Here is a 14,885-nt window from a genome sequence, read left to right as displayed (position 1 = left end):
TGCTAAGAATCGTGCAGTAGTTAACCTTGTCTTTTTTTAATTATAGTAGAGTATAACATAATATTTACCTTTTTAATAACCATTTTTAATGTACAGTTCTGTGGCAGTAAGCATATTCACATTGTTCTGCATATATTACCACCATCTATCTCTAGAATATTTTCATCATCCCAGAAGCGGTTGAGTTTTTACACTTAACCACTATAGCTACTATAAAAAGAATTGTAGATATAGGTTATATATATATATATATATATATATATATATATGTATATATTTTATAAATAATTTTGGAACGTTGTATTTTTACATAAAATAGAAAGAAGTGAGATTCCTCAAGCCATGACCTTAATGTTTATGATCCAAAGGCCTATATTTAGTGTATAGTTGGTGAGTTTTTATTAGGTGAATAGTATAGTTGTCCTTTAAATATTTCTCTTGTTTTTCTTGAATTTTACTTATTTATCTCTGAAATGTTAGTATGTCTTTAATGATTAGAAGGTAATGTTGTGTTTCTTGCCTTTTTGTTAATATAAGGTAGCATATAACTAAGGAAGCAATCAGAGGGTTGTCAAAGTTCCTTGGTACAAAGTTTGTTTGTTTTTTAATCTTCCAGGTGGTATGTTCATTACAACAGGTAGCACTGACCATGTGATTAGAATCTATTATTTGGGTTCTGAGATCCCTGAAAAAATTGCTGAATTAGAGTCACATACGGTAAGAGCAAAATGAGAAATTTAAATATATTGCTTTCTTTTTTAACACCCCTGGAAAATCAGTTTTATTTCTTCTTTGCTGATCTGTACCCTAATTTAATATAGATTGGTGCTAAAACCCATATGGTAAGATGTCTCTTTAGTAATGAAGATCAGTGTGAAATTTTAGATTTAGTATGTTTATATTAAAGACGAGTTCTATTTGACTATATGGAAAAGGAAAAAAATATATATTACAGTAATAGTTTATGAAAATCCTCTTTCATCCTGCTGTATTTTATTAATTATATAAGCTGTTTGTTACTTTAAAATCTACACACTTATTAAAAGACATATTAAGTATGCCTTAGGAAAAAAGTTCTTTTTATTCAATTTAGCTTGTTGATCTTAGTATGAGTGTTTCCAGAATGCCATCAAAGACTCCTGAAATCTAATCTCACTTTGTTATCAATAACAGCCTTCCATACAGGTAACAGCTTTATGCTTGGAGTGACAGTCATTGGTGACTGGCACTTTTCCTCTCAAGTTATCTTCACTCCCTTTTGGCTTTTTTAGGAAGCTTGGAGCCACTATTGTTTATTCATATCCTTGTGCACTTTTCATCTCTTCCTCCTCTTTCTTTCCTTACCTTCTTTTCCAGATAATTATTTATTGTGGAAAATGGAAATATTTCTGTTTCAGCTCACTGTACATGTCACGTGATTCATTGTCAAAGCTATATAGTTAGCATTTGAAAGCAGTCAGCTTTACAAGTCTTAATGTTACTGTTCTTACTACTGTTGACACCTCATTTGGAATACTGTTAGTGCGCATCAATAAAACACACACAGTTTCCCTGAAAGATGACCTTAATAAAAAGATATTTTGTGAGTTGCAGAATCAATCATGTTCCTGAAATTTGTAGTAAAAAAGACCCCTGTTAGAAACCTTCTCCTTGTTCTTTTGGAAACAGCCTCCTGCTTTTTGTCCTATCATATAAACATAACTGGACAGTCTCCTTGTGAAGAGTTACTTAACCAAACTGAGCTCTCACCTTGATGTTACTTGCTCCTAGATAGTAAAATCCTGCAATAGTATGTAAATTTTGAAAGGAAGAACTTAGAAATATAATAAAGATCTCAATCTGAGACTGTCCAGTGGGAGAAATCCATTTGTGCTAGAGCATGCAAAAAGGCATCTTTACAATTACCACCCAAGCAGGGTGTGTACATAAGTGCAGTCAAGTCTATTGAGAGCTGAGAGAGAAGGAGGCAATAAATGAATGAGAAAGAATTGAGGGGGGAAAATATGAAGAAAAATTGATTAGCAGAGGTTTTTTTTACAGGTGCCCAGCAAAGAAAAATGTCAGAAAACTTACATATTCTCGCTTGAAATCAACAGCGACTTGTTAGTAATTGAAAATAAGATGTCCTTTCAGAAAATCTAAAACTAATTATTGCAAGTGGCAGTGAGAATCCAGAATCTGTCAGATAAATACTACAGTGAAATTATGTAACAGTGTGAATCATGGATATAAAAACAGTTTAACGATTTTTAAAAATGAAAAATAATTAAATACAAAGACATCTGGTATCTGAGCTTTTTATTAAAAATTTAAGTTCGAATGCAGTTCAATAATTGACTGATTTGTGAAAATGTGTACAACGTTTGAGGATATGTTTTAGCTTTATTATCAAGGAATAAAGAGAACTAAAGCACACATTTTGGCTTACGCTTTAATCTTCTCATCACTACAATACACATATTTGTCAAAGTATGATTTAATCTTTATAAAGGAATATTCAAATAGCAGTATCTAAATTGTAGTACCCAAAGACTGTCAGATGAATCCATTGTAAAATAATTAAATAAACCATGTAAAAAATAGGAAATGATTGATTTGTTTTCTGAAATTTAAAAAATTAACTTTAAAAAAGTTAAGTGGGGACATTTAATTCAACTACTTTTAAATCAGTTATTTTAAGGTGGCATTTCAGATTAATGTGCTGCCTTGTTATGAGGGACATAATAAACAAATACCTATTCAGAACTATCTGTCTCTTGAGATTGTGGTTTAGAAACAGGTTTGCTTATGTCTGGTTTGTCTCAAATTACTGCTGATAAAGTATTCTTCCTCAATAAGTTGTTTCAGCCTTCATTAATTTTTTTAAGAAAATTCTAGGTCTTTTAAAAGAAAATTATAGCATTAAAAATCTGCTCCATGATGCTTTTACATGTGAATATGAGGAGAAGAGTACTTTATTAATTTCACAAATAAATTAATTCTAACCAAAAATCTGTTGTTTTATGTCTTAGGACAAAGTTGTTGCTGTTCAGTTCTGTAACAATGGAGACAGGTAACTATGTAGTACTTATCTGTGTAAACAGATATTTGACATATTTTACCTCTCTTCCCTCAGACGTAGCTACCTCTACTCTAGATACTTTATTTCTGTCTAGTCACTTAGATCTGAAAGCCCTTATCTATGTTTGACGACGTCCTTACCCCATCTCTTCTAAACTCCTATCCAAGTAGTAGCCATAGTCTATCAGTTCTTCCTTTCTGAATGATTTCTTTTTTGTTTATTTTGCTTTTTCCATTTCTGTTATCACTCACCTTAGTCAAGGATTCCATTATTTGACCCATTACCTTCAGTTTTCTTCTCCATTCTAAATATATCCTGTCCATCTCTGCCAGATCAACATTACTCTGTTTGGATATCTTTAGTGTTTTCTCTTTGTCTATAGACAAATATCTTAGTCTGGCATTCAGAAATCTCTACAACTTGACTTAGACCTACATTTTCTTCTCATCTACTATTCCCCATATATATAAACCCTTAGATTTAGCCTAATTGATTTAGTCGTTGTTCCTGTTACATCCCATATATATTCTCTCATATATTCCTTTATTTATACTTTACCTTATACCATTCTTACCCAGAAATATCATCCCCCACCTCCTCTTCACTCCTCTTTCCTTCCTATATCCTTTCTATCCCTTCCGTTCTCCTTCAGTCTATTTTCCCTCTCCTTCCTGTATCTCTTCTTTTCTAAGTCCTATCTTCCTTTTGAAGTTTATGCCCTGCCTGACACCTTTCCTGACTACTAAAAATTTTAGCTATCTTGTCTTCCAGTGAACATCTGTATCACTTATTGTTTGTTTTACTCGTGATACATATTTCCTATCTGTAAACTCAGAAATTACATATAGGTATTTATACACCCTCTTAAATATCTGATCTCAAAAAGGTAGTAATCTTCTACCCTGGCCTGCAAATTGACCTAGAATAGATTTAAAAATTTAACCAATTAACATAAATTTATATCCACATATGTCTGTAAGGACTTTATGTGGTTGACCATGTTTTATTTTAAAATATTTTTCGGACAGTGGGTGATTACTATGATGAATTTGTTCATCTTTTTAAATGCAAGAGTAAATAATCATGGTCCATAAAGAATGACATTTATATTAAGAATCAAAAAACCTGCAAATAATTTTTAAGGTTGGTTTATTGCACTATACTGAGTTATACACTTAAAAATTTGTACAACTGTATTTCTTTCATGCTAGAAGAATCTGAATTTTTTAATTCCTTGTTTTTTTCCTCAAAGGAGAAGCATTATTTTATCTTAATTAGTTATGTGGCCAATAAACACATCGAAAGATGCCCAGTTTTACTAATAATCAAAGAAATGCAATTTAGAATAATACAAACAATATTTTTCTTTCATAATGACAAGATAAAGAAGAATGATAACATCCAATATTGTCAAGTTATAGGGAAAATGGGCACTCTACCACAACTTTTGTTGAGATTGTAAATTGTTAAAAAGAACAATATTTTTCAGGGAAGTAATTTGTCAGTATGTGTCAAATAAAGCTTTAAAAATGTGCCTCCCTTGACTCACCAAAGATATGTATAAGGTTGTACAAAGATGTGCATAGAGATATTCATCACTACATTGTTTATAATGATGAAGACTGGAAATGGTATGAATATTCATCAGTAGGGGGTTGATTTAATTTTGATACATCCATATAGTTGAACACTTATTAAAAGTAATGGGTAGTTTTATATTTGTAAGCATATAAATGTATCTACAAAATACACTTAAGTTAGGGAAAAATAGTATAAAACATTATATGTTGTATAATTCTATTTCCTATAGGTCGAAATATATAACTATGTATGTATGTCTTTGACAAAGTCTGCAAGAATAGAGACTGAAGTGTGAAGAGTGATAGAATTATGGGTGAATGAATGTATTTTTTTGTAACAGTTTTATTGAGATATAATCCACATAACATATAATTCACTGTTTTTTAGTATGTTCATAGGGTTGTATAACATTTACCACAGTCAATTTTAGAACATTTCATCATCCCCAAAAGAAATCCAATACCCTTTAGCTCTCAATCCTCAATCTTTTTATGCTTCCACCCTCAGCTTTGGGCAATAGTTAATCCATTTTTTGTCTTTATAGATCTACCTATTCTGGACATTTCATATAAAAGGAATCATATAATATGTGGTCTTTTGTGACTGACTTCTTTCACTTATCATAATGTTTACATGATTCATCCATGTCGCAGCATGTATCATTATTTCATTTCTTTTTATTGTGAATAATATTTGATTGTGTGGGTATACCACAATTTGTTTATCCATTTATTGGCTGATGGATATTTGGATTATTACCACTTTTTGACTTAGGAATAATGCCATGAATATTTGTGTACCAGTTTTTGTTTTTTCCTCTTGGGTATATATCTGAGAGTAGAATTGCTGAGTCATATGGTAACTGTATCATGTTGAGGGATTCCCAAACTATTTTTTAAAGTGTGCCATTTTTAATTCCCCCCAGTAGTGTATGAGGATGAACATACTACTTTTATAATTAGAAAAAAAGTGATTTTCATTTTGGAGGAAAATAATAAGGATATTTTAACTGTTTCTTTGCAGTTTAAGATTTGTTAGTGGAAGTAGAGATGGAACAGCGAGAATTTGGCAATATCAGCAACAAGAATGGAAGAGTATAGTACTAGATATGGCTACCAAAATGACTGGGTAAGATTGGATGTTAGATATTTCAGTGGTTCTCATATGGTATAGTATCTTTTACTTTATTAAATTGTACTTAATAATGAAAATAAAATATCCTTTTAGATTAGCAAATTGTTTGGAATTAATTGGTAGATGTGATGTTTGCATCTGTATTTAGTCTCTAAGTAAATTGCCTTTTACTGTTGATTGACAGACTGGATGATAGGAACATTGCTGATTTGTTCAAAATTCTGGTTCACTTGTGACCCAAAGATCTCTGTGCTCTACTAATACCCATAGCGTCATTCTCTGCCTTGGTTTTCCATAGATCATGTTTTTATATCTATCTATACTACTTTCTACTTTGAGGGTTGTCCCTATTAAATGTCATCATATGTTTAACTATTTCTCTAATTTATTGAGAATGCCTTTGTAATGTTTCATATTAGAAGTTTTACTGCTCAAGACTGTGAGTCTACTTAATCAGCATTCTATTTCATCATCTTCACTGTTGATTGGAAGATATATAATTTCCTCTTTGGGACACTACAGTTTCTTTAGGGTATGACCCTGAAATAATTACCTTCCCATTAATAACAATGTAGAACTGATTTTATAGTCAGTTCTATATCAGCTACTGATAATGTAATACTCTGTTAAGTCAGAAATTACTAAATTTCTTACTGCTCTCTTACAAGATCTATTAGTTTAAAAAAATTTAATATTTAAGGGAACAAAGTGTCCATTATGTGTTTTCTTCATATTTTCTGGTAGCCAACATGACCTTGTGTTTTATTTTTCAAAATATTTGTAGATTTTTTTCTCGTTTCCCTTTTTTTCTTGTTCTTGGGTAACTGCAAAATTTTTGCCATTTTGTCTGCTTCTCTCCCTAAAATAAATTTAAGGGTACCCAAGTAGTTAGTTTTTATTATTTTCTTTTGTGAGTACTTAAAAGTATAGTTTAGAATTTTTTTATCTAAAAATTTACATGCTTCTGGAGAGATCTTTGTCATAATTTGCTACTTCAGATGTACCTTTGTTAAAAGGTTACAGTGTATGAATACTGCAAATTATTTTGTTTAGGAATAATTTGCCATCTGGAGAAGACAAGGTCACTAAACTTAAGGTGACTATGGTGGCCTGGGATCGCTATGACACCACAGTTGTTACTGCAGTGAACAATTTCCTTTTGAAAGTATGGAATTCTATCACAGGGCAACTTCTTCATACTTTATCTGTAAGTATTCTATTTTTATAAAAATTAAAATGGTCAAAAAGTTCAATATTCTAGAAGAAAGGAAATTTAAGTGCTAGTTTACTTTCTGTGACTTACTGTCCCTTGGAGAGGTAATTCTTGGAGGTACCTTTGTTGCCATATCTGCAAAACGGGGATGATACATGGTATAGTTGCTAAAAGTAGGCACAAAAACCTTTCAAGATCATTTCCAGGTCTGATATTTATTTATCTATTATGTTATTGTATGCAGTTAAGGTTATATACATTATTTTGTTTTTAGCATGAGTTGGGATTTTTTGTTATTGTTTTAGGAGTAGAGCTAACTTTATTTTGATGGGTCTCCTGTATTCTCTTGTCTTCAGGAGTTAGTTTAGAAGAAGTAGAGGTAAGAGGAAGAAGTAGAAGAAAAAGATGCCTCTTCCTCTTTCTTTTAAAAAATGTTATTTGTCATAGTAAAAGGCTCCAGTATTTGTGGTGTGAAAAGTTGATGTGATTGATAGCAGAAATCACATGAGTAGGGTTGATGTTTATCGTGGTGTGGTTTGATTTCAGGTTAAATTCCGCATAAGAGCCTTATTTCCTATCTGGTTGAATTGTCAGTTCATCAGTACTTTAAGGAGAAGGGCCAAGTGATTGTCCTATAGTTTACCTAGTAGTAAGTGATAGGGACTAGAAACAAATTCTCATGACTCAATTCTGTGTAGTATACCATGGTATCATCCTTATTTGACTCCTCTGTGAGATAATCCTATTCAAAGCCTCTGAGGTTTCTAAAGATTTGTTTAATTTTGGGAAGATTTCCAATTTATCTTGCATATATCCCCCACGTCCTCTTTCCTAAATAAAGCCCTAACACTGTGTTAGTGGAATTTTGTATTCTTCCTTTTGTCTGTTAAACCAGTGCTTACTTCATTCTGGCTTTCCCTATGCCCTGATACAAGTTTCTATTAATATGTGTGGGAAAAAATATGCTGTTTGCTTGGTTCTTTCTTAGGAAATGTTTGTGTCAGAACACTCCAATAGAAATATAATTTGAGCCACATATGTAATATTAATTTTTCTAGTAGCCACAATAAAAACATAAAACACAACAGGCAAAATTAATTTTAGTAATATATTTTCTTTAACCCAGTATATCCAAAATAGTAGCATTTCAACATGTAATTAATAGAAAAATTATTAATGAAATATTTTGCATTTTTTTTCGTACCAAATCTTTGAAAATCTGGTTTATATTTTGCACTTAAAGAATATCTCTTTACAGACCAGCCACATTTCAAATGCTTAGTAGTCACACGTGGCTAGCAGCTGCAGTATTAGACAGCACAAGTCTGTATCTCTAAAAATCACGATTTCAAAGGCCATGTAGCCATTGGTTTTATAAATCCAAGTAAAATTATGTTTTAATAAGTACCTTAATTTAGAGTTGTTTTTAGTGGCACTCTTCCCATGGGTCATCTGTTTTCAGTGAATTTTACTGAAGAAATTTTAGAACAGACTATTTTTGATCCTTATATCAATCAAATCTACTTAGTTTGGGTATAGGACTTATATATTCTGTGTTAATAATTTGTATATCAGTGTCTTAATGGGGTGTAAAGTTCTTCCTTCCATTCAGCAAATACTTATTTAGCATCTAGTTTGTGCCAGCCACTGAGTTAGGTGTTAGCAATAAATGATAAATTAAAGAGTGCCTGTCCTCCTGAAGAAGAGAGAGAGAGAAAACAAAAATTTGCTCAAATTCTAAGAAAGAAATGTGCAAAATACAATGCACATTTCTAATAAGGTGACCAAACCTAGTCTGGGAGGGTCAGAGGAAGCTTCCTGAGGAAGTGAAGTTTAGGTTAAGATTTGAAGGATAGGTAGAAATCACCCAGGTCTCAGCCTAAATGTCACCTCTTTGACAAGGCCTTCCCTGATCAAACAATCTAGAATAGCCTCCCAGTCTGCCTCATTACATCACCTTGCTTTATTTTCATCATAGTGTTTATCACGACCTGATGTTTCCTTCTTTTTTATTTTCTGTCTCAACATGGTAGAGGGTCAATTAATATTTGGTAAATTACGTATGTGAGAAGGTTGGGAGGTTCTTCCAGGAAGAGGGAAAAGCATATACAAAGGTCTTGAGGTAGAAGGGAGTTGAAAGAAAGCCAATTTACGTTGTTTCTTGGCCTTTATAAGTGGCTAAGATCAAGTGAAAGAAAACCAATTTCTGGCTAGAGCAGAGAGCAGAGTGTCACCAGATAGGACTCAAGAGATGGACAGGGGCCAAACTATTCAAGGTCTTGTAGGATCTATCTGAAGACCAATTGGAAACATTAAAGGGTTTAAAAGGAAAGGAGTGACATGTGAATTTTGCTTTTGAAAAATACCTTATAATTCTGATGACAGAGTAGAGAGAATAGATTCGAATGGAGATAAGAGTAACTCTGGCACACTGTAGGAGTCTATGGTAGAATGGGCTATGGTGATAATTTAGATTTGAGTAGCTGTGCTGGAAATAGAGTGTGCTTAATAAATAAAAATAGGGCGGATGATAAATAATAAGACATTAGTGAATTTGACTAGGTTTTGTTCCCCATGATCCAGTGACAATGTCCTATCTTAAGTCAGGTGACCAACAAAATAAAATCCTCTATTTAAAATCCTCTCTTTCCCAGTGTACCCTTAAGTAGTTGTATCATTTTCATTTGAGTTTAATAAAGTAATTTTATTGTTTACTGGTTAGGAATCTGAGAAAGTATTTACTATATCATTGATTATTCAGCAAGAGATTTTGTTATAAGAAAGAATTTTTTCGTAGTTGCTGAGAAAAGAGTTTTGATAAACTTTCAGTTGTTAACATAATTTATTGTAATGGGATTTTACCTACTAATTTTAACATTTTGCATTTTGAGCCAGTCTACAGTTATTTTTTGATAAGCTGTATTTTTGTCCATAACGGTAGGATACTCTATTATTCCATTTTTTAATACAATGATTTGAAATAAAATGCACTTCTTAGGTTCACAATATATGATCAACTGTAGAAGCTCCTAATGTGTAAGCTGCTGATGTGTTCTTAAGTGAAATGCAACTTCAGAATGTCCTGTATGCTTTCTAAGACTTGGAGCCTGTTGTTAATCGTGTACTCTTTAGCCAGGAGTTAAGGAAAATCAACAATGATCTAAATCAGGTGTCAGCAAACCTTTTCTTTAAGAGGCCAGATAGTAAATATTTTAGCTTTGCAGGCCACGTATGGTCTCTGTTGCATATTCTTTGTTTTTTACAACCTTTTAAATGGTAAGAACCATTCTTAGCTCACAGGCTGTGTGTACAAAAACGTCTGGGAACTGGATTTGGCTGGCAGGCTGCAGTTTGTAGAATCCTGATCTATGGTGTCTATATACTGGTATTCATAGATTTATTGAAAGTGAAATGTATGCATAAAGCATTGGTTTTCAAACTTAGAGCTTTTGGCAGCAAACCCATTTTTCAGATAGCATATTATATGAAATCTTCAAATAGAAAGTAGATAAAGGGCAGAGCCATTATACTTTGTTGTTTGAATGTGTCCTGGGGCCTCCAAAATACAATTTGAATACCAGTGATAGAAAGTGCTGGATGAAGAACAGTGAAGGTTTGTCGTCACTGTGACAGAATTGGGTGTTAATGAAAGATTGTGCTTGTCACATTTTCTTTGGCCTTTTAAATAGCAGAGTCCTAGAAATATGAATTCTATTTCAGGGGCCTGGTTAATGAACTGCAACTGTTTGGACTATCATTATTTTAAACACCTTTTCAGGTCTTCTGTCTATTGAATACTTTATGAAATCACCACTTAAACATGTAAGGAACTCTAACTGAACTATTTCTTTCAGCGTCCATGTTAAATTGCTGTTAAATTGGTGTGCATGAATTCATCTGAACCAGATTGATGGCATACTCTCAAGATCTTTTGACCAAGTAAACCAGATACTCGGTGTTGCTTTTCATTATTAATATTGATTTTATCACAGGGACATGATGATGAGGTGTTTGTTTTGGAAGCACATCCATTTGATCAAAGGATCATACTTTCGGCGGGTCACGATGGGAACATTTTTATTTGGGACCTTGACCGGGGGACCAAAATTCGGAATTATTTTAACATGGTAAGGAAAATCTGTGCTTAGTTTATATTAAAACAGACTTCTCTTATATGAAAACTTGGTAATTAAAAGCATACTTAGTACCAAGGAACCCCTTGTCATCTTGTGTTTAAATTCATACAATACCTTAGAGATTGACTCAATACCTGAGGGTAAGGCCAGTAGAGAATTATGCCTTGTAACTTTATTATCGTGGTGTTAGCATTTTCTAAATTCTGGTCCCCAACTTTAAACTCTAGAAATTTAAATTTAATAAGCATTTGGAGCTCACACTAACGAAAATCACGAAAAGGTTAATGTTTAAACCATAATCCTAATTTATGAATCACAGCAATGAGTATATTGTATATGCCTCTGGTAAACCCCATATGGCTTAGTTAGTAATCAAGAAGTTGTTTTGCAAACATGGAATTGGAGATATGGGTACTAAGATATATTTCATACAAACCATGCAAAAATCTGGTGACCTCTCTGTTCTCCCAGTAGACCACCCTCCTGTGGTGATGAGACTACTCATCCTCCATATTTAGTGTCCCCTTCTGAAGAATAGTTCTGACTAAACGTTTCTAAATTGTTGGCCTTTGAGCTCCCTTTTATAGGTTTTATACATATTCAGATTATTGATAATACCCTCTGTCTTTTGTTAGTAAAATTGATTTGTGTGCTTTAATTCTGGGATGGTTATTTTAAAGCTTACTTTCATTACAATTTAAGATGTGAAAATAATATCTTGACTTTCTGAGATAGCACCTTTGTCAACTTGGTTGTGTTTAGGTATTTTTTTAATTCTTCTCTGTCACTTATTTAGTACTTCTTGAGATGTGACATTGCTGGTAATGTTTGATGCCATCCATTACATTCTGGGTTCTGGGTATAGAAGCCAGAGAGTACATTGGAATATTGATGCATCATAGAATCCAAGATATGAACAAGCAGAAGCTATTGCCTACTTTTTATTTGAAAATTACCTCTTAAAATGACTTAAAGTGACTCCTCTAAATTTCAGATTGAAGGCCAAGGCCATGGTGCAGTGTTTGATTGTAAATTTTCACCAGATGGAAACCATTTTGCCTGCACAGATTCTCATGGGCATTTGCTGCTTTTTGGTTTTGGATGCAGTAAATACTATGAAAAGGTTAGTATATTTAATTTTTGTTGTAGACTGCAATTTTGGATTGTATCATTCATAAATTTTATTTGAAGGCTTCCAGTTAATAAGGGTTGATGTGTGTCAATAGATATAAAATAACAAAATCACCTTTTGTGGTAAAATATTTCATCACTATCAGAACATAAGACTTGGCAGTGTGAATCACTATTAAGATGTAGAGGGATATACATATAAAAATTCATTAGGAAATCATTTTGCTTGGAAGATATTCTCTGTACTGCCTTTCAGGTGAATAGGAGAACAGTTTTCCAGACAGCATCCTCTACTTACCATAAATTGGGAATAAACAGCTGGTGACCAAATGATTATTTTCTTGCTTGTCTACTTTACCTATTATTGATCTTGTTAAAATACTTTGGAAGCTAACTTAATTGGTTCCTTATATGTTATTAGCTATGAACTTGGAATAGATTATAGAATCTTGGAGTTGGAAGAGAACTCATAATCATTGAGTTCAGCTCAGTACTTTCCTCACCTTTGAATGTCTTTGATGCGACTGATATTTACCTGCCTTTCCATTTATATTATACTCCATCTACCCTTAATTGAATAAAAATAAGCAAGAAAAAATAGTTATAAAGGTTTGTATGATTTTTGTGACTTAAATACAAATACCTAACTTTATCTGTTGCTTTACTTCTTCCTGTCCTAATTGGAGAAATAGGATATAGTGCCAGAAAGTAATACAGATGGTAGGATTTTGTGGAGAAAGATATGATTATGACCTAGGTGATTCATTTCTACCTAGAGGGAGCATATGACAATAGAGGGCTATAAGAGAATGCAAAAATTGTCTGATTTTAAAAATACATGTGCTCTAGGAATGAAAATATGTGCTTATCTATAAATTCCCTGTGTGCGTTAATTACTAAAAATCTATCATAAAGATTCCAGATCAGATGTTCTTCCACACGGATTATCGACCTCTCATTCGTGATGCTAACAACTATGTATTGGATGAACAAACCCAACAAGCTCCTCACCTCATGCCTCCCCCATTCTTGGTGGATGTTGATGGAAATCCTCATCCCACAAAATTCCAAAGACTAGTACCCGGACGGGAAAATTGTAAAGATGAACAACTTATACCACAGCTGGGATATGTGGCTAATGGTATGTTTTCTCCAAAATTAAATTTAAAACATTTTGCAAAATGTTGTACTTGCTACTGTTCTCTCTTATGATATATGCCCTGTGCTAAACTCTGTAGTAAGTGATAATACATTTTACCTACTAATTCTATTAATTTTCAGTTCATAATACTTTTTACCTTACCAGAGTACTTTTACATTGTTTTTCTCACCTAGATACAGATAGATGGATTAGGACAAGTAATCATATTCTCAAGCAGAGAATGTGTTGGCCTATTGCCTTAGAATCCTGAACAAATGTATGATCCTATTGTTTATAGTATTGACTGCTAGTAATGATTAAATGTACTAACTTTAACGTGTCAGGGTTTTATAATTGAAATTTCACTGCTCATAATATTGGTATTTTAATTTGAGAGTCCATAGTTAATGGAGCCAAGAAGAGGAAATTTCAAAAACCACAAACTGGAAAGTGGCTATTTACCCATCCTCATGGTTGAAATGCAAAGAATTATTGAGTGTTGGGGAGGGGGTGTGAGTGTTTAAATAACACTCAATCTTAGAGGATATTGTGGAAGTAGTGATGAGTGTGATGCATGATGGGAAGATAGTAGAATAAGACATTGAAATAAACTATTCTCTATCAAAACAACTCTCCTGGTTGACATATTTTTCTTAAGTATACTGCCTCTTCCACTCCTACCCCCCACATATACCAGAATATCTTTATATTTTAGTTTGTTTCTTGTAGGTTTTCTTCCAGGTGTGTCGTGGTGAGTTACTGATTTGTAAATGGAATTTTATTTCCTTACTAGGGAATTAAGACTTAAATTGATCATTATAGAGTAAAATGTTACACATCTTTTTATGTTGTTTCTCATAAAGGTTTGTAGAGCAATGAGATGTGTTACACATGTGCTGGTAGTTACTTTAGTGATGTCATACTTATTAAACAAGGGAGAAAAGCATGAATATTAAATAGGAGATGAAACTAAAAACTGTTGGTCTAGTGGTTAAGATTCGACCATCTCACAAACACGGCCCAGGTTCATTTCCTGGGCAGGGAACCACACCACCCATTTGTCATTTGTCATACTGTGGCAGCTACCCGTTGCTGTGATGCTGACAGCTATGCCACAGGTATTTCAAAGGCCAGCAGGGTCACCCATAGTGGACAGATTTCAACAGAGCCTCCAGACTACGACAGAGTAGGAAGAAGGACCTGGCAACCCACTTCTGAAAAAGTTGGTTATGAAAACCCTATGAATAGAAGCAGAGCATTGTCTGATGTGGTGCTGGAATATGAGAGGATGGCGCAAAAAAGACTGGACAGGGTTCTGCTCTGCTGTACGTAGGGTTGCGAGGAGTCAGAATTGACTCATGATGGTACTAACAACAAAAAAACCTAAAAACATCTGAATAAAAAAATCTGTAATTCATCACATTTCATTTCCTGTAAGACCTGATCACTTGGCTACTCTATCACATACCATTTAATCTGACTAGAAGG

At 33.1% G+C, this 14,885-nt stretch overlaps 1 protein-coding gene across 2 annotated transcripts in view; it reads left to right on the top strand.

The window, feature by feature from the left end:
- Positions 1-14,885, top strand: part of BRWD3 (bromodomain and WD repeat domain containing 3) — a 118,138-nt gene that overhangs the window by 57,041 nt on the left and 46,212 nt on the right. For both annotated transcript variants that reach the window (XM_070606232.1, XM_070606233.1), the window contains exons 11-17: positions 617-717; positions 3,012-3,052; positions 5,666-5,770; positions 6,830-6,983; positions 10,982-11,116; positions 12,120-12,248; positions 13,172-13,397. In XM_070606232.1, the coding sequence (XP_070462333.1) occupies positions 617-717; positions 3,012-3,052; positions 5,666-5,770; positions 6,830-6,983; positions 10,982-11,116; positions 12,120-12,248; positions 13,172-13,397 (891 nt within the window). The remainder of the gene's footprint in view (positions 1-616; positions 718-3,011; positions 3,053-5,665; positions 5,771-6,829; positions 6,984-10,981; positions 11,117-12,119; positions 12,249-13,171; positions 13,398-14,885) is intronic.

Source organism: Equus przewalskii, chromosome X (assembly GCF_037783145.1).
Source record: "Equus przewalskii isolate Varuska chromosome X, EquPr2, whole genome shotgun sequence".
In the NCBI taxonomy this organism is placed as follows: domain Eukaryota; kingdom Metazoa; phylum Chordata; class Mammalia; order Perissodactyla; family Equidae; genus Equus; species Equus przewalskii.
The sequence above is the reverse complement of the archived record's forward strand: the minus strand, read 5'-3'. Positions and strand labels throughout refer to the sequence as shown.